Source organism: Typopeltis vanoorti, chromosome 5 (assembly GCF_054136105.1).
Source record: "Typopeltis vanoorti isolate ZY-2024b chromosome 5, IOZ_Tvanoo_1.0, whole genome shotgun sequence".
Classification (NCBI taxonomy): Eukaryota; Metazoa; Arthropoda; class Arachnida; order Uropygi; family Thelyphonidae; genus Typopeltis; species Typopeltis vanoorti.
This window is the reverse complement of record NC_143553.1, coordinates 99,320,402-99,339,157: the sequence shown is the minus strand read 5'-3', so window position 1 is coordinate 99,339,157 and position 18,756 is coordinate 99,320,402. Positions and strand designations below refer to the sequence as shown.

The window sequence follows — 18,756 nt, the reverse complement described above, 5'->3', positions numbered from 1 at the left end:
ATATGTTATTCAAAGAATGGCAGTTTTTACATATTATCCTTCATAGCACCCTACAATCACGTTCAGTAAGTGTGTGGGTTGTCCACTGCAGGTAGCACTTGCAGCTGACTCCATGTGCTTCTATCTCAGTATGGTATCACTGACTGTTGACCAGGGATGGCCCAATTTGTCAACAATTTGTGGAATAGATAGGCCTGTAATTTGGTATCATATCACGATGCCTCTTTCAAACTCCATCAGTTTCCCTTCTTGGTGCCATTTCACCAGGACACAGTTGCACTGACTTGGGAGCATTATATTCCTCCAATTTACACCAGCTACAAACATGTGACTTGTTACGATGCACTTGTCCAAGGGTGTCCACTGACTTCTTTCTAAGCAGTGTATAATCTCTGAACTGCTTCCAAACCTCATTTGAAACTGGCTGCCCTTATCCAGTAGGAGACTGGATCTACTCCTCCCTCTTCCTTGTTCTTCCAACTTGTCATATTATGGACAAACTGGCAGATCTACAAACATCCACTTTGGAAAAGACATCTGTTGACTTAATTATGGTCAATCAGGTCTAGCTGACCATACCTTGGATATATTGAACTAAATCAAATGGAAAAGACTGCTATGCTTCACTGCTGCAAACATTAACTTGAAACACTTTTTATAATTAGCAGCAGACTTAAAAAAAAAAAAAAAAAAAAAAAAAAAAAAAAAAAAAAAAAAAAACTTTATGTATGGTTGTGTTAAACTTGTGAATAAATAAGGTTGTGTTAAACTTTCCATGATTTGGGGAAACATTAATTCCTAGACCTCCCACCTAACAGACAGCCAATAGCACCCATAGAATGCATTCCTCATAGGACTTTAGGGTTTTCGTCCAACTGCAACTTTCTAAGATACAATATTTAATACTGTATCCCAGAAGATGTCCCTGTGTCAGGCGATATACCAGAATGATTAAACTGTGTTTCTCTTGCTGTATTCATTCCATTAAACCTAATTATGAGCTTAAACATACCACTACAGCATTAGATAAAAATGAACTCAACTGAGAATTAGTCAACTGAGTCAGAAGACCACAGCTAATTAGCAAGAAGACTCATCAGAAGAGGCCAAACACAATACAGACAACAATATGTATATACATAACATAATCTTGCTTTAACAACAATCCTGGTAGAGCATTAAGTAATTGTGCTTCCATTATTAGATAAATGAAGTACATTTACTTGGTGTTGTACCAAAAGTTGCTTGACATGCAAGGTTCAGTTAATCATCATCATCAAATTCCATACATGTAACCTGAAGGGGGTGTACAGGAAATGATAGCAATATATGAAAATTTTACATTATTACTAACTTCCTATCTACAATTTTCCTCCAAATCAGTCTGTTACTTGTCAAGACTCCAATATTATCAGATTTTATATTTCTATCGTCTAAGGCACTTTGTACCGTATCAATCCACCTATATCTTGGTCTTCCTCTGGGTCGTTTTCCTGCCAACCTAGCAGAGAACACTTGTTTTGCTAATCTTTACTCACCCATTCTGTTTAAGTGACCAGACCACCTGAGATTAGCTATGCTAACGCACTCCTGGATGCTGACAATGTCAAGTTCTTTCCTAATATCCTCGTTTTTAATATGATATTGCCATTGATGCTATGTGTTCATGCCTCTAATCTTTCTCAGGACTCTCACATCTGCGGTCTCTAGTCTTTGATCAAGTGTTTTACTTCTGAAGTAAAACACTTGATCAAAGTGTTTTACAGATCTTTGTTATATTCCCATGCTTTCTTAACTATTTGTCATAAAGTGAAGATCTGATCCTGACAGCCTCTATTTCGCCTGAATCCAGCTTGTTCTTCAGCAAGCTTTTCTTCCACAATTCTTCTCAAACGTTTCTCAAGTATACTTGCATAGATCTTACCAGAAACACTCAGCAGGGAAATACCTCTGTAATTCTCACATTCAGTTTTATTTCCCATTTTATATGTGGATACTATTATAGCTCTACTCCAATCATTGGGAATTCGTCCCTCTGTTCAGTCTTTCTGAACTATGCAGTGCAGCCACTGTAAGACTTTTATACCACCATACTTCAGCATTTCTAGTTGAGTATCATCTACTCCTGCTGCCTTTCCACATTACAAGCCTTTGATGGCATTTTTCTACTTCAACTATAGATATGTATTCCTGACTGTATGCCTGTTCAGTGTTTTTTACCACTGTGCTATCACTGCTTGTTTCGTTTAGCAATTTTTTGAAGTAATTACTCCATACTTCAAGGATATTTTTTTCTCACGTTTTCATGTCACCTTTATCATCTCTAACTCCTTTTACAGCACTCTTTCCTCCATTTCTAAGCTTCAACAACCTCCAGAATATCTTACCACCTTGTTATTTATTTTCTATGTTCTTGCCAAAGTCCTCCCATGACTTCTGTTTAGCTGGTTTTACACAGTGTTTTGCATTCTTACATTTGTCTCTGTATTCTCTAAGAGCACAAGCTGACTTATTTGCCAGGAACTTTTGATATGCTTTCTTCTTTTCCTTCACCGCCTCTTTAACTTCCTGTGTCCATAATGGAGTTCTTATTTTTCTATCCTTGCAGACAACCTCATCACATGCCTCTCTGGCTGAATCAATCAGCGTTTTCTTCAAGACTTGCCACTGAATCTCCAAGGTTTGGTTCCTGTTCTCAAACTCTTTCATTTTTTCTTCAATAATCTTTGTGTATTTTAGTCTGCAGTTCACATCTGAGAGCTGCTCAACTTTTATTCGCTTTAAAACTTTCTTACATGTTATTATTTTCAATATGAAATTCAATTTTATCCTGTTCAAGACTAAATAGTGATCGCTTCCAATTTCAAATGCACTGTACACTCTGGTGTCCTGCACCAGGGAGAAAACATCACTATCAACAATAACATAGTCAATGAGACTTTTCTTATTCCTTGCCTCTTCTCTCCATGTGAATTTGTGAACATTTTTATGTTGGAACATGGTGTTAGTAATAACCAGTCCATGTCCTGAGCAGAAATCCAACAGATATTTGCCATTATTATTAGCTTTGCTCTTTTCTCCAAATTTTCCCAAAATATTTTTGTATGTCTCACAATCATTTCCTACTCTGCTATTTAGATCCCCAACAAGGACCAACTTTTCCTTTTTCATTGTGTCAGTTGCTTTTTCTAAAGCATCAAAAAATTCCTCCACTTCTACCTTAGTAGATCCTTCTCTGGGACCATAGGCGCAAATAAGTCTCATTGTCTAATTCCCCATTCTGATATTTGCCCACATCACCCTACTTGAGAATGCCTGCTATTCAAGAAGATTAGCCTCGTATTTTGTGTTGAATACTATGGCTACTCCTTCTTTTCCTTGATTGTCATTGCCTGAATATAATATTTTGTATTTATTGCTCAGAAAGATCTCACCAGTTTTTGTCTTTTTTGTTTCAGTCACCTCTATTATGTCGATCTGGTACTTATCTAATTCCTCAGTTAGCTCCATTTCTTTGCCATTCAGGCTTCTTATGTTGATAGTACTGATCTTTAACTCTGGTGATGTTGAGTTGGGGTGTGCATTCAGATTTGTTCCAGTAGCTGACTTTTCACTGTTTGGCCTGGTTCCCTGGTGAAAACAACGGGGGCCTTGTTTAACCAGGTGACGCCTCAGCTGGCATGAAATTTTGTCATGTTGTACCATCATTTTGTATATTGGTTTAAGCCAATAAGAATACAATTTGGTCGGCTAAATCCCAAATTGCCAGCCCATACTCGTTTGTTCAATATCCAGGTAGATACCCAACAGGGTGCACCACGAGAAGGTGAGAATTAGATATTAGGTTAGATGCCCTGGTCGGTTCTCCACATTCCTTTAGGGGCTATGTGAAGGTCTCCTCTCAGTTATACAGCTTTGACCCTTAAGCACCCCACATTCAGTTAATTGAAGGGTAATTGTTTTGAAGGCCAGATAAATGGTAGATTACTGAACATACTTATGCTTAATATTTCCTCAATACCTAAAAGGCGACAGTTCCACCTTTTACAAAAAAACATCATGATTCTATGAGCTGATCTAATCACGAATCACCTGGATGTTTTTTTTTAATTGATCCCGTACATGAGAGGTAGAATGACCTATAAGCACATTAGTACCATGTCTAGAGTACAATTGAGGACTCAGATAAGAGTTTCTTGACTTTTTTTTTTTTTTTTTTAAAGAACTACAGGTTGTAGTTGTTTGGAAATACTTTTTGTGGAAGGCTGTTCAGAAGAAGATAGATGGAATAAAAGAGGAGAAATAAAGCAGGTTCAGTGTGTTTGCAGTTGAACAGTAAAGGGTTACTGGGCAGCAGCTGCTGCTCTTGTATTAACAGGTGCAACAGAAAGTGGAGGGAAGATGGTGGCCAGTTCAGTGGAGCAATGACCATTGAAGTGCTTACAGGATTGCTCTCCTGTAGACAGCATTAAAAATTTTTAAAGAAGTTTTAGGTACTCTACCCCAAATATGTGAGCAGTATTCTAAGAATGGTCAGATTTGGGATTTGTATATAGTTAAGAGCTGGATGGGTGTAAAAAAACATCTTGAACAAAACAGAATGCCTAGTTTTTCAGTCTAAGCAGAGAGATCTGGTCCTGTCTGGTGATTTGTGTATTATTGAAGGAGGGGAATGTGAGCTGAGATCTCTTTTGTGACAAAAAAGGCAAGACTGTTTTGGTGGCAGTGATGAAGAATACTATTGTCTGCAAAACTGGAGAGAGAGAGAGAGAAAGAGAGAGAATTAGTGATGATTGAAAGTAGGTTGTTTATGTGCAGGAGAAAGATAATAGGTGATAGGACAGAGCCCTGAGGTACTCCTGCATTGGTTTGTTGAAGCTCAAAAAGAGGGAGCATCAATCAATGCACACACACAGTGAATGACCAGAAAGGAAGCTGGCAGCCCAATCATAGAGAGTGACAGGAAGACCAATGGAATGCAATTTATTTAGCATTAAGGTGTCTTAATGCCAGACATGATCAAAAGCTTTGGAAATGTCAAGAGCGACAGAATGTTTCCACAAATCTTTCCATAGTACATATCCAGTGGCAGATGATGTAAGCTAAGAAGTAAGCTGCAGATCTTAAATGATGGAAACTATACTGGTGGTTACTGATGGGCCTCTAGGTAGTGGAGAAGTTGACTATCGATAATACTGATATGTGGTTGATAAAAACTATTAGAAAGCACATATAGGGGTAATTATAGACTGTCTTAGAGTTCTAGAATGTCAAATATCAGGACTGATTGAAGGAATGTGCTCTGCAAAGATTGGAAGATAGGAGAAGTAGCAATGGTAGTGATACAAGAATTATGTGGTTTGGGAGATGCAATGCAAATAGTGTAAAAATTACCCAAAAATTGTTGCCTTCCTTGTCAGCATCCTTTGCATTAGGGCATCAATTTTCTGAATAATTTCAGTTTGCTGAATTTTAAATATTCTTTACAACTTTTTCAAAGTGCACCCTGAACTTCAGTTTCTTATCCAACAACAACTCCACCCCTCCCTTTGAGAGATGCTTCTCTAATATACACCTTGTTCCATTTTCTTTGGCCAAGTACATTTGAGTCTGGAGTTGACATAGCAACTCCGAACTGAGATCCCCATTCATCAGTCCAAGCCACCAGCCAACTTAAATCCTCTCATAATATTGAGGCTTCCTAACACTGCTCTCCAGTTTTGCTAGCATCATAGAAAAATAAGTGAATATCTTTCAAAATCTTGAACTACAGTGTCAGTATAACAGTAGTCCCAGAACAAAACCCTGTAGTACTTTGTCTATTCACATTTCTCTTTTTGAGATATTATCTGCCCCTTCCTCCAGGCAACTCAATGGCTCCTATCAGTCAATTATACATGTTAAAGCTACCAAGTTATTATTCTGACTCCTCAATTTCAAGAGTAATATGACGTATTTATCAAACGTTTATACAAAATCTAGAAAAATTACTAATATAAGCAATTTGTCTATCCAATATACTTGTCACCGTATTATAAAATTCTGGAAATGTCAGAACTCGTGTATTTCTCAATTGTTATTCACCACAACTCAGAACTTCTCAAAACATGGAATATGCTAACAAAACATTCACTGAAAATTTCCATAATAATCTTCAGTGAATGTGACCTATGTGCCATCTCCAGCAAACTAAGGTCAATCTTCCAGATTCATGCTTTCTTCTGCTAGCTACAAACTGTAGAATTCTGTACATTTTGCTCTGTGCCAATCTCCTTTCACATGCTAACTGCTCCATCCTTGCTATGTTCACTGTCTTGGCTTGTGCCCTATACTCCTCATGATGCAGATGAGTAATGCTGTGTTTTATACATTTTACATAATGCAATTGTTCTCAGCAACTTCCACATAACTTCAAAATTCATTCATTTCAAATCCATAGTATTTATTTATCCTCCTAACCTTAGAAACACAATCTAGCAGCACCAATCAGAAAATGATCTCAAACCAAGTCCCAATCACTAATGATTTCTCACCCCTTCAATTGATCAAACCAATAGTAATTCATGTTTCCTTAGTGTGGCAGTCTCTCATCTTTTAAATCCATATATCCCCATTATTTGAGATGCACCTTCCAGCATCAAAATAACATGATCATGCTTACCAACCAGTGTATCATAGAAACTTCTGTTATTACTATATGAGACATTCAACATTCGTATCGTGCACAAGATAGTTATCTCTAAGTAACTCAGGAATTCATATTCCTTACTCGCACATTATTTCCCGAGTCCATTTAATGCTTCTATTGCTAAAGTTATACATTATCATCACCTACTTGTCATTCACCAGCCAACAGTTTGAACATTTTGTAATTGCCTCCCTTACATTTTCTGGCCAGCACCCTATCAAATATCTAAAACTACTGCTTACATCAACCTTAACACTAAATGGCCTCTAAGCTATAATTGCTACTGCTTCCTTGAAGTATCACATGAAGAAAACAACTCTTCTGAGATCATCTGTAATACCCTATCCCTCTTTTACCATTTCTATCTTCCCTGAAAAATGCTATATCCATCATATTCATGTCAATGACATCTCATTGACACCAATGACTTGCAGAGCGACTAATTTTATCAAGACAACACATCTGCCTCTTTATTCCTAATATTCCTTGCATTGTAGTATAAACAATAGCTCAACCCACCCCTGGTTCCCCCTTTCTTCATTACACACAGCAATTGTGGATCTTTGCTGTTCCACTGAGCAATTCCTAAAGCCCTATCCTTATACTACCATCGTTCATCTCATACCTATCCTGGTAGCTTACACTCACAGCCCTGCCATCAACAATGTTAATGTGTAAACAGTATCAAGAAGTTAATACTCTGTGTTTATACTGAAAGGGATATGGCAAATTAGAAACAAAGTTCAAGATGCTATCCAAGTTCTGATCTATGACTAATAAAGTGAATTAAACAATACATCAGCTGAAGGCAAAACTTTCAACTTCACTATGGAACATACCGTTTGGATAAAGGAATGAACAAAAAGGGAATATATATTCATTTATCAACATTTAGCACATTTAGTTTCCTCTCAGGAAAGCAGCAACCAAAAGTGAAACAATAGTATGCTGAAATGTGAAAATTAAAGTTTTTGAAACACTTAGCTGCAAAAACAGTTATGATTTATTTTTCTGAACAAGAAGTTCAGATTCTCATTGGTTCTACAATACTAAATTTGCAATCTAATTGTATGCAGCTGTATTATTTTTACACAGTGAACTTTCCAATGAAATTGCTATTATAAGACCTCTTAACTTATAAATCTTTAATAAAATAGTATTACAATAAAATTTCACTGATGCAAAATTGTTCAAATTATATTAGTGCATTTATAAAACTTTACATCTAAAATTTAAAACTAAAAGATGCCATAAACAACAATAAAAAAAAAAAGGATACTGATTCTCCATCCCTGCATGGATGAAGCACCTACTTTAACAAATTCATTTGCACAACTTGAGGTTTCTTTAACAGTCACAGGTTCAGAAAGTGTCTGACCCATTGTAGCTATATTCTGAGCAAATAAATAAATAATAAAATAAATAAAGGGAGAGAAAAACAAGTGTATTTAATAAAACTGGAATAGTGAAGCATTACATAAAAATGATAACTTCAAGATGTTTTAAACAGTCATTTATTTGCCATAATGTAATATTTATATTCAGTATATCAAGTACTACAGAACAAGTTTACAAATTTTTTACAACAGAAATAAAATTTTAAAATTATAAATTAAAGATATCTAGAAATTATATTCTTGGTTTAATCCTTTATTATTACTATTACTATTATTACGGGCAACTCCAGGGAGTCATTGGACTCATCGAGGGAGGCCCCAAATCATATGCATCACAACTATTTGACATTCATACAGTATCTATCATACCTCGCCTTAAACTCATTCACTGTCACAGCATCCACCACAGACTCAGGGAGCGCATTCCACTCATTCACTACTCTAAAAGTAAAGAACCCAGCTCTAACACCTTTACTAACCACACTTTTGCCCAGTTTCCATGGATGTCCCCTAGTCCTCCCACAACCAGCCCTGTTCTCAAAAATATCTTCTGAATTAATTTTATAGAAACCCTTCAGTAATTTGAATGTCTCAATCATATCTCCCCTCCTCCGCCTATCAACCAATTTTTGCAACCCACAAATCCTCAACCTGTTCTCATACGGTTCATTCCACAGACCTGCTATCATCTTGGTCACATCTTGCCATAATGTAATATTTATATTCAGTATATCAAGTACTACAGAACAAGTTTACAAATTTTTTACAACAGAAATAAAATTTTAAAATTATAAATTAAAGATATCTAGAAATTATATTCTTGGTTTATCCAAGTGTAAGCAAACAAAGTTTGCACCTGAAGTATTTTCAGGGCTGGGACAACTTATATATAGAGGCTAATGACTTCACATCACTTGCCTTAGTATTCCATAATGCAAAGCACATATCCTTATGGACATGTATAATGCTATGCATTATGGGAAGGTCACTACCCAGACTGGTTTCTATCTTTATTGAGGTCTCATCAGTGGGAGCCAGACCCAGAGGTGATACTAAGGTTGAAGTAATGCAGAAATCATATTTTCATATACAAGTAGCCAAAAGGTGTCACACCTTATTATTAAAATACTCTGCATTAGAGATATTTGTTGGAAAAACATCAAGTTTTTCCAATTCTATAACTATCTCTAATCCAGAGATATTTAATCCAGAGTATTTTAATAATAAGGTGTGACACCTTTTGGCTACTCATAATATCTGTCATAATTACCACCTTTATAGTTCAACATAAAGCCTTTCTTGAGAGAGAGAGAGAGAGAATTCCGCATTTAGCAACCTCCCAAAATAAGGCTGCATGATCACTTTTCCTTACTGGAGGCAAAATGTCTACCTTGATTATCAATACATCTTTGATGCTATTACCAGATTCAGCACTCTCAAAACACATGGTCCTCTCTATCAGATGCTGTTTTGGGTAGTTATCCCTTATTAAATTCCACTTCCATCTTACCACATGCCCTTTTCCCCTTCCAATCTGTATTTCCATAATTGAAGTCCTCATTATAATTACTCAGCCTGCACTCCATGTGCTAATATGCTAATACATGGCATCCACATCTTCCTATAGTCCACCTGGTTTATAGTAGCAGCAACCAGCAATACAATTTGTCCTTTTGACCTCGATCTCATATCAGATAGCTTCAAATGAATCATCTTCCTCAGATCTAAAATCCTCTTTGACTTTATTTTTGCTGATTGAAGTTCTTTAGCTATCATCAATAACACGTCTCCTCCCCCTATATCCTCTATTCTCTCTAAAAATACAATATCCCTTATACTATAATTTTCTAACAACCAGGTCTTGCTGATGCCAATACATTTTTGCTGACCAATGCCAAAACTCCTCTCCTTTATATCTGATACTTATGGTATTTGCATACATGCATTTCAGCATCCCTCACATCCACAGTTACTCTTGTGTAATGTCATTACCAACCCACTTTGATTTGAAACCTGGAAAACTGTACTCAATGGTTTATAATTATTTCTGTGCTCACACTCATTTGTCACAGAGATGGCAAGACACATGCTTGCACTCCACTCCCCCACAATACCTCTAGTTTATCTGAATTTGCACTTCCAACCTCTTACTGAATAATATTTTCTTCAAACATCTAACTTCAAAATCATTTAATGTATCCATTAAGTATAAACAAGTCCTTTTGTCCATCAAATTCATACATCTATAAACTGTACACCATTCCTCCTTCACAATATTCTAATTGACTCATTAGCAATCATGGCAATTCTTCTCAATTCTGTCCTATCATGTAGAGGCAGCAGACACACAATCTTAACTTTTTTACTCTTCATTTTCACTTCTTTCACAAACTCTTTCATATCCTCTCTCACATATTTCTCACCCTTCAACATTTGTGATGACTGTCAAAACAAAATTAACTTTCACTTCTCCTTTCTCCAAACTAATGGCTTCATTAACATGCTTTATTTCTGTGCCTGGAAAACATGCTTTCTCAGTAAGTATACTTACTATCAAATCTACATACAATACCTTCTTACTAACAGTTTCTTGCATCTTCAATTTTTCTCACTCACTTTTTCTTTCATTCTCCCTCTCCTAATCTATCATATTCTAATGATTTCTCTAGCCACTCGAGCTCGCATTTTGTCCTGTAAAGGACACCACACAAGTAAACTATTTCTCTCTAAACTGTCACCTCATCATCTGCATTACTTTCGGTCACTTCTTTTTATACTCTTATTCATATTTTGTACACTACACTACCACTCACTCCTACTATGTTCTCTACTAATACACATTTCAATATAATTTACTACTAGCAGCTAAGAATGTCAGTAATTACTAAACAATAAAAAGGTCATTCATTCTCCACACTTTCTTAAAGCCATATGTTACTTCCTTATTACTATTGCTTTTGGTATAGTTATTTCTACTGAAAGATGATCCACTTTCTTTCTCTTTTAAATAAACAGATTGTAGCCCTTGAAAATTCAATGGCTTCTATAATTCTTGTGTTTGGGGTGCTTACTGATCAATGCAATAATAATACCACCAGATGGTTATTTTGGATGTTTTGTCCACAATGTATGCATAACCAAACAGCAGTGCTGATGGTTATGCATACTTTCTTTGAGACAGTTTAATGCAAAGGAATGCAGACAGGTATTAACTTTCTGGCATAGTATAAATTTTGGAAAGATACGGCTGCCATATCCATAAGTAAGCTCTCCAGAATGCTGAAAACTTCAGGATGGAAACGTGATTTACTTTTAACAATGAATGGAATAATGCATACTGCTCTCCAACATTAGTTGTCAAAAATTCTGAAAGTTGTCCCATTTATATTCCACAGTTCATGACAGAACATTTTTTGCTGATACACAAACCAACTTTTAGAGTTGAACATTTCTTAAATGGTCACAAAGTATTTCAAAGAAGATTGTAGTGTAGGCTTTACATGTAGCAGATATTTCAGTATATCAATGAAACTATAGACAAGCTCAGATGAATTCCATTATATATCAAAGATGGAAGATGGAATCCTCAGTGGTTATATTTTTAGATGAAGCACATTTCAAGGAATATGAAAGAATAAGTGTCATATATGGGGGTTCTAGTTTACATTCTAATTATCCAGACAAAGAGAAATTTTTTTGAAGTGAATCAATAGCATGTATTGCAAAATACAGAAGTATGCTCATTTTTCTTTGCAGAGAAAAACAAACAAAAATGAACTATTGCAATATGTTAAAAGAACAAGAGCTGCATTTTCAGATGAAGCAGCATTCCACATTTCAAGAAATACACCAGGTACAACCGTTAAATATGAGGTGCTAGTTTGCCTGCTGGAATCCAGAACAGATTCTCTCAAAGTGAATGGGTAGTATGTACTGTGTATATGCTAGACCAATTTTACTTTGCAAAGAAAACAGACAGTACTTTATTATTATTTATATGGGCACTCCATGGAGTCAAAAGACACATCACAGGAGACCCCACTCTATTCATTAACAGAATACCTATCATATATCTCAGACCTATTCACTGTTGGGGTGCCCACAACCACTCTGGCAACCCATTCCACTCATTCACCACTCTCCAAGAAAATAACCTAGTCCACACACACCCTTACTAACCTCACTCCTAGACAGCTTCCAAATGTGACCCCTTGTTTCAACCCTCCTCCCCATGTATTGAAAAATTTCTTCTGTGTCAATCTTATAGTATCCCTTTATATAGACCTGTCATCAGCTTGGTCACTCATCTTTGAATCCTTTCCATAACCTCACAATCCCAAGAAATGCAAGTGACCAAATCTGTGCATAGTAGTCAACATGTGGCCAAATCATAGCCTTATAAAAAAAGCATTCAAGTAATCACCCAAGCTAGTCTGCCAACTCGTGCAATATGTCCGCTGAATTTCAAATCTTTACCCATCATCATCTCCAGATCCCTAGTCTCAATTTCCTGTAAGCTAGTACCATCAATATGATATAAACTGTGTAATCTTTTCATCCCAAAGTGCATTACTTTACATTTTACAATACTAAATTGAGAACTATTGTCCTTTACCCACACTGACAATTTATTTAAATCAATTATTTGCCATCCCTAGTTTGGCATCATCGACAAACAACTGAATGTTGTTTGTCGATGATGCCCTTCTAATCTTCTGCTATATCATTAATATAAAAATTAAAGAGTAGTGGTCCCAGTACAGAGCCCTGGAGCACTCCACTAGTCACCCTCATTTGCCTTAATTCCAAGGTGAATGAAATATATATGTTAGAAAATCGTCTTTCACAAAATGAAGAATGGACATCACTGCATTTTGGAAATAGCATACAATATCTTTAGTTTCCCGTCTGCCGTATAGATGCTTGAGAAAATTACTCATTTCCTGACTACCTTACATTGCCAAACTTACATCCTTAGATTAATTTTTTTCTTCGGGATTACAAAAAGGACAGTGTGTACTCATATAGTGAAGTCAAAAAAGTAACTTCAGTACAAGATATGCTGATCCACATGCAAAACTGATATTGAACTTGTTCACTTGAAGACAAAAAAAAAAAAAATTTTCACTCCAAACTGTCATTCACAATACTGTGAATAACAGTTAGCAATCTTAAATATTCGCAGTTTTGTCATTCACAACATTAGTACTGCAATTATTCTTTTCCACAAATACCTGTATTTGAATTACTGGCATTGTTTTATGGAATGGCATACACAACAAAGCCTCTGATTTACACACTTTGAAAAATAGTTGCTCAATTTATTCAAAGAACAAAATACACATATCAAAGATTATTTCACTACAAGAGTAAAAAGGTATCAATTAAAAATCAAAATACCCAAACTGTCAACTGTAATCCAATATAGTGATCTTTCAATATTTTGACCTTCAAATAACCAAACTTTCTGTTACACTTGAACAACAGCATGTAACTATATAGCCACATATTCAGTTAATCAACCATGAAATAAATTTCCCAATGCAATCAGATAACTATAAAATTACTGATATCGATACTTCATTCCTCCCAAAAGTAATGCTTAATCTTGACCTCTTCTTAACAAGCCTCCCTTCAAAATACACTGTGGATGTTGTTTCTCTTCTTGGTAACTCAAACTACAACTTCACTAAGCCATTCTTAGTTGCATGTCTGCTGGAATTACAAGGGTGTGAAATGACACCCTTGTAGTGCCAGAAGACAAGCAGCTAAGAATTTTATTGCTCCACAGAATGGCCCAATTACTGCTTCAATTCTCCTGATCTAAATACCTGCTCAGACCAAATAAAAGAAATAATTTTCACTAAAATGAAGGCCATCTATCATTCCATTCAAAATTCCCAATCACCATCTAAGCCTTCATTCTTCAACATCTGCTCAAACCAAAATAATTACAGACTGAATAATATATGCACGTAAACACAAGAAAGATATTTAATTAACCAAATATTTCAGTCTGGAAATAGCAGACCATCTTCAGTGGCACTACAAGAACAGTTTTAAACAAATACAAGGTGGAATACTAACAATAAATTAATTAAATATCTTTCTTGTGTTTACATGCATATATATTATTCAGTCTTTATGTCACAAGTATCCTTAAAACATCAAAATAATTATAACTGGAATGAAGTTCTTCGTCCTCTCACTCCACCTAAAATTCCCAAACAGTATCCAAAGCATTGGTTCTCTAATAAGTTCCAAAGCAAACTGAAAAAAAATTTGGCATATCACAAATGACTTAAAACAAAAACTTCAGCATCACACATAGCCTACACTGCAGCTTTCAATAACTAAAAAAATCAAGAAACCTAAATCCAATTTTGAAGCAGCTGAATGCTTTAACTCTTTCTCCTGTTATAATAGCAGTCAAGCCTACTATTGTAACATATCCCAAAGACCAGGATATGTTACAATACTGGCATCATGCTTCTCTTCCAATTCCTAAACTGATGACAAAGTATCCCCACTATACCAAAAACTACTCACTTCAATCTCTAATTTTCCACAGAAAGGAAGTAGAAGAATCCAAATAAAACAAGTACTCATGAGCATCTGGTCCTGGTCCCTCCCAGCAGTGTGCTAAGTGCTTGTGCTCCAGAATTAGCACCTATCCAATATTGTCTCCAACTTTTTCTGTTCAACTGGCATGGAAACAAGCTTACATTAAATGTTCAATCCATTCAAGAAAAGATAGTCAGCCACTACCTTATCCTCTAACTGCTCTCACTTCTATTCTCTCTCTCTCACACACACACACAAACTGTGAATGGGGGCCATCATCAGCGAACTAGTGACCAACTAATACGGATTCTGCCTTGATCCGCCACTGATCCTCTAGCCTTCACCGCCCACTCCTAGACTCAAACCACTAAAAAGATTAGAGAAACTAACTTGGGGCATTTCTAAGGCAATTCAATCACATCAACTTCCTCTCTAGTTGCTCACTATATATCAGCATAGATATATCCATGCCTCAGATTTCCCAAAGAATGTAAAAGTAACCAGGGCTCCATACTTTGACTCACTCTTCCTCTCATCTTCACCGACTTCAAATTCTATCCATAGCTTTACTGATGACAATAAACCTTGTCATGTTCAATCAATAAAAGTCTCAAGAGTTTCCATAACCAATGCTGTAAATTTTCTGGATCTCCTTGCTATTCATCAATGGGGCAAAGATAACCTTGTGGACTTCAAAGCCACAAATCAACCACAATCCTGTGTAATTTTTTGCAAGAAAAACCTCATGTCACTCATCCTTACTTTTGATGACATCCAAACATGATCAGATTTAGCTTACCAGCACCTGCAACCTTTTCTGGCACAAATACATCTCAGCTATAGCTTCTTCAGCTAATAAAGAACTGTGAACTTTTTTGCTCAAGGTATTACCTTTTTCACCTCCACAACAGCTAATATTGTATAAATCCAAAAACCAACCCACACAAATACAGAATACTGGTCACACATATCATGTGATATTATGAGTGCTTGATGCTATTAACAGATTAACTGATGACTGACTTCTAAGAATCATATCAATACTCCGTTCAGACATTGTTTCTGCCTTTTATATGAAACCTCCACAGCTTAGCTTAGACCAGGTCTTTAATAGGTTCGAATCCCGTGGGATGGAAAGAACCTTTATCAGGACTTTTCATCTGAGGGTGAGTTAGCCAGTCTCAATAATGGAGGTAGCAGGGTTTTCCTCCAGAAAAAACAGGTTTTTCATTCCACATAACAGGCAAACCAGCCAGAAGGGACACATGCAATTTACAGATTTATATAACACACTAGCCTCTTATCCTTAGATGCTTCAGCCCTAAAAATACTCTTCACCACTCTTTTCCAAAACTGTAAGATCAAGCGCAGCTACTGGTCAACATCCTTTTGTAGTCTGTCTCCAAACTTACCAAATCACCTTCTCTTTCATTACATCTACCTGTTCTTTAGAACAACCTCCTTCAGTCATCCCCAAGGACTACAACTTCAGATGTTCAAAAAAGAGTCAACTGATTTCTTTCTTTCTATCCTCTTGCCCATATATGGCACTGATGTGCTACAGATCTTGTCACCTTTTATGTGTAAGTCAGATATTCTCTTCTCAGATGTGTCAATGTGAAGATTTGTTGGTGGTAGTCATATGTCATAATGTTCTATCCTGTGCTTTCATTTTTATTTCTTCATAGCTTTTAGCTCGTTGTTATTGTTAAGTTTTATATAAGAAATTCTTGGTCTGCCTCTTGTCTTCTTCCCTTCTGCAGTCTCCTCCATTATTTCTGTAATCAGTCATCCTCAGGTGGTGTCCAATTAGGCTTCTTTTTTTCCTCTCTCTTATCGATGTGGTTCATTAGTGACTGCTGTTCTTGAGCCACGTTTATAACTTTATTAGTCTTTCTTTCTGTCCAACTAATCCTTGTCATCCTTCTCCAGCATCAAAGTTCAAATGACTCCAACTTTTTTTGGTGTCTTGTTTTGTTGAAGTCCAAGTCTCCCAACCATGTAATGCCATGCTCTATATGTTTTCACCAGTTGAATGCAGAATTCTTTACTAGTAAAAATGCATCTTCTTCTTCTTCTAGAATGCCTTTTTTGGCCAAGCTTATTTTTGCTTTAATATTAACTGGCTTCTTCTACATTCAATGATTAGACTCCCAAGGTATATAAAGGAATTTACTTGATGAATTGGGTTATTTATTTTCAGGTTTATTTTCATGGGATTCACTTCACTTGTGATTAGCAGTTTAGTTTTCTTATAATAAATTTTTAGGCTATATTGCGTGAAAATTTCTTCCATCTTTGTTGGGGTGGATTTCACTTTGTCCTCATTATCAGTGATAATTGCAATATCATCAGCAAATCACAGCCAGTTAATTACAATTCCATTTATCTTAATTCCTGTTTCTATTACTTCTGTTAATTTATTTACTGTTTATTCAATGTAGAGATTAACAGTATTGGAGAAAGAGAACACCTCTGTCTTACACATCCATGCTGTTTTTGTTCTGCTGTTGGTTATTTCTATTGGGCTTCTTCATGCTTGCACAGATTAAATATGAGCCTTCTATCTCTCTCCAATCTATCTTTATTGTTTCTAAGATTTCAAACATTTGGTTCCAGTCAAGACTATCGAAGGCTTTCTCCAGTTATGAAAAACTGTCGGTATTTTTATTCTTCTTTCTATCAATGTTCTAAGAGCTTCTTAGAGCCTCGTATCCCTTGATTCCTGAACCCAAATTAGTCACTGCCAATATTCTTCAACGTTATTTGTATAAATTTTAGCTTCGAAAATAATATTTTCGAAGCACTGATATTAAACTTATTGTTCAATGATTTTCACATTTGTCTGTATGATTTATTTTAGGAATGGGAATGACAGAGCATTGTGTGAACTCTTTAGGAATGATTTCAGTTCATGAGTCTTTGGACTCCCTGGAGGTGCCAAATAATAATAATAATATATCCCTTATTATCATGAATAGGTATGCCTTAGTTATATTTCCTGAATAATTTATTAATTCTGAGGGGATGTTATCAACAGCTGGTGCCATGTTAGAAAACAATTCATTTAAAGCCCATTCAAATTCATCTAGTAATATGGATGGACCAATTTCCTCTGCATCAAGCCTTGTTTCATCTATGGCTTCACTGTCTAGATCTTTTCCTTCATTGCAGTTTTTCTTAGTACCCCCCCCCCTCCAACTTTCAGAAATTTTTCCTTATCTATAAGAATGCTCCCATGTTTATTTTTGATAATTGTGCTTATTTTGTTATGCTAGCTCATTCCTTTTAGAATGTTATATGCTTTAGCAATTCTCCAGTCTTGATTAAATCTTCTGTTTCTTTGCACTTCTCTATATGCCGTTGTTCTTTTGTTTCTTCACATTTTCTAATTTAACATATTTTTTAGTTTATATTTTTCCTTACTTTCTTCATATAGAGAGGTTCTGTATTTTCCTCTTTTACCTATTATGTTTAGAATGTCTAAGGTGATCCACTGCTTTATTTTTTTTTACTTCTATGCAATAAATGATTTTGTTGCATAGAAGTAAAAGTTGCCTTGATGATTTTGTCCTTAAAACAGGTCCACTTTCGTTGTATTTTTTCTTTCTGCTCTCTCCAATGTTGATGCTTTTATTGGTCTTCTGTTTACAGATTCAATGGTTTTCCTCTATTTTCAAGTTATCTATATTCCATTTGAGCCTTTTCCTTGATTCTGACTTTTTAATTTTAAATTGCATTTCAATAAAACCAAATTGTGATCACTGTCTGCATCAGCTCCAGAGTAACTTTTACATGATTTTACTTGATTACATTTAAATATACTTGATACATCTCCCTCTGGATACATCTCGCAGAACAGTGGCAGCAAGACTGCTTGCTGACTCAGAAGCTTCCTGAACTGTTGCTCCAAGTTGTTTAGTCTGATATATATTTAGCACAAAATAATCATTTTAAAGCTGTACCCTCTGAAAAGAAATGTTGGATATCTTACACATTGCATGTGTAAGAATGGAAAAAAATAAACCAAGTCTTTGTGCTCTGAGGTCTAAACATAGTTTTTGGCCACTTCAAGATTCCAATGAACAAAGTAGTGGTATTACAAAC

At 35.7% G+C, this 18,756-nt stretch overlaps 1 protein-coding gene across 3 annotated transcripts in view; it reads right to left on the bottom strand.

The window, feature by feature from the left end:
- LOC150106687 (putative protein phosphatase 2C T23F11.1) overlaps window positions 1–18,756 on the bottom strand; it is a 179,244-nt gene that overhangs the window by 151,974 nt on the left and 8,514 nt on the right. For all 3 annotated transcript variants that reach the window (XM_090392637.1, XM_090392635.1, XM_090392636.1), the window contains exon 2: window positions 7,968–8,082. In XM_090392637.1, coding sequence (XP_090248763.1) covers window positions 7,968–8,070 — 103 coding nt within the window. In that variant the 5' untranslated portion in view covers window positions 8,071–8,082. The remainder of the gene's footprint in view (window positions 1–7,967; window positions 8,083–18,756) is intronic.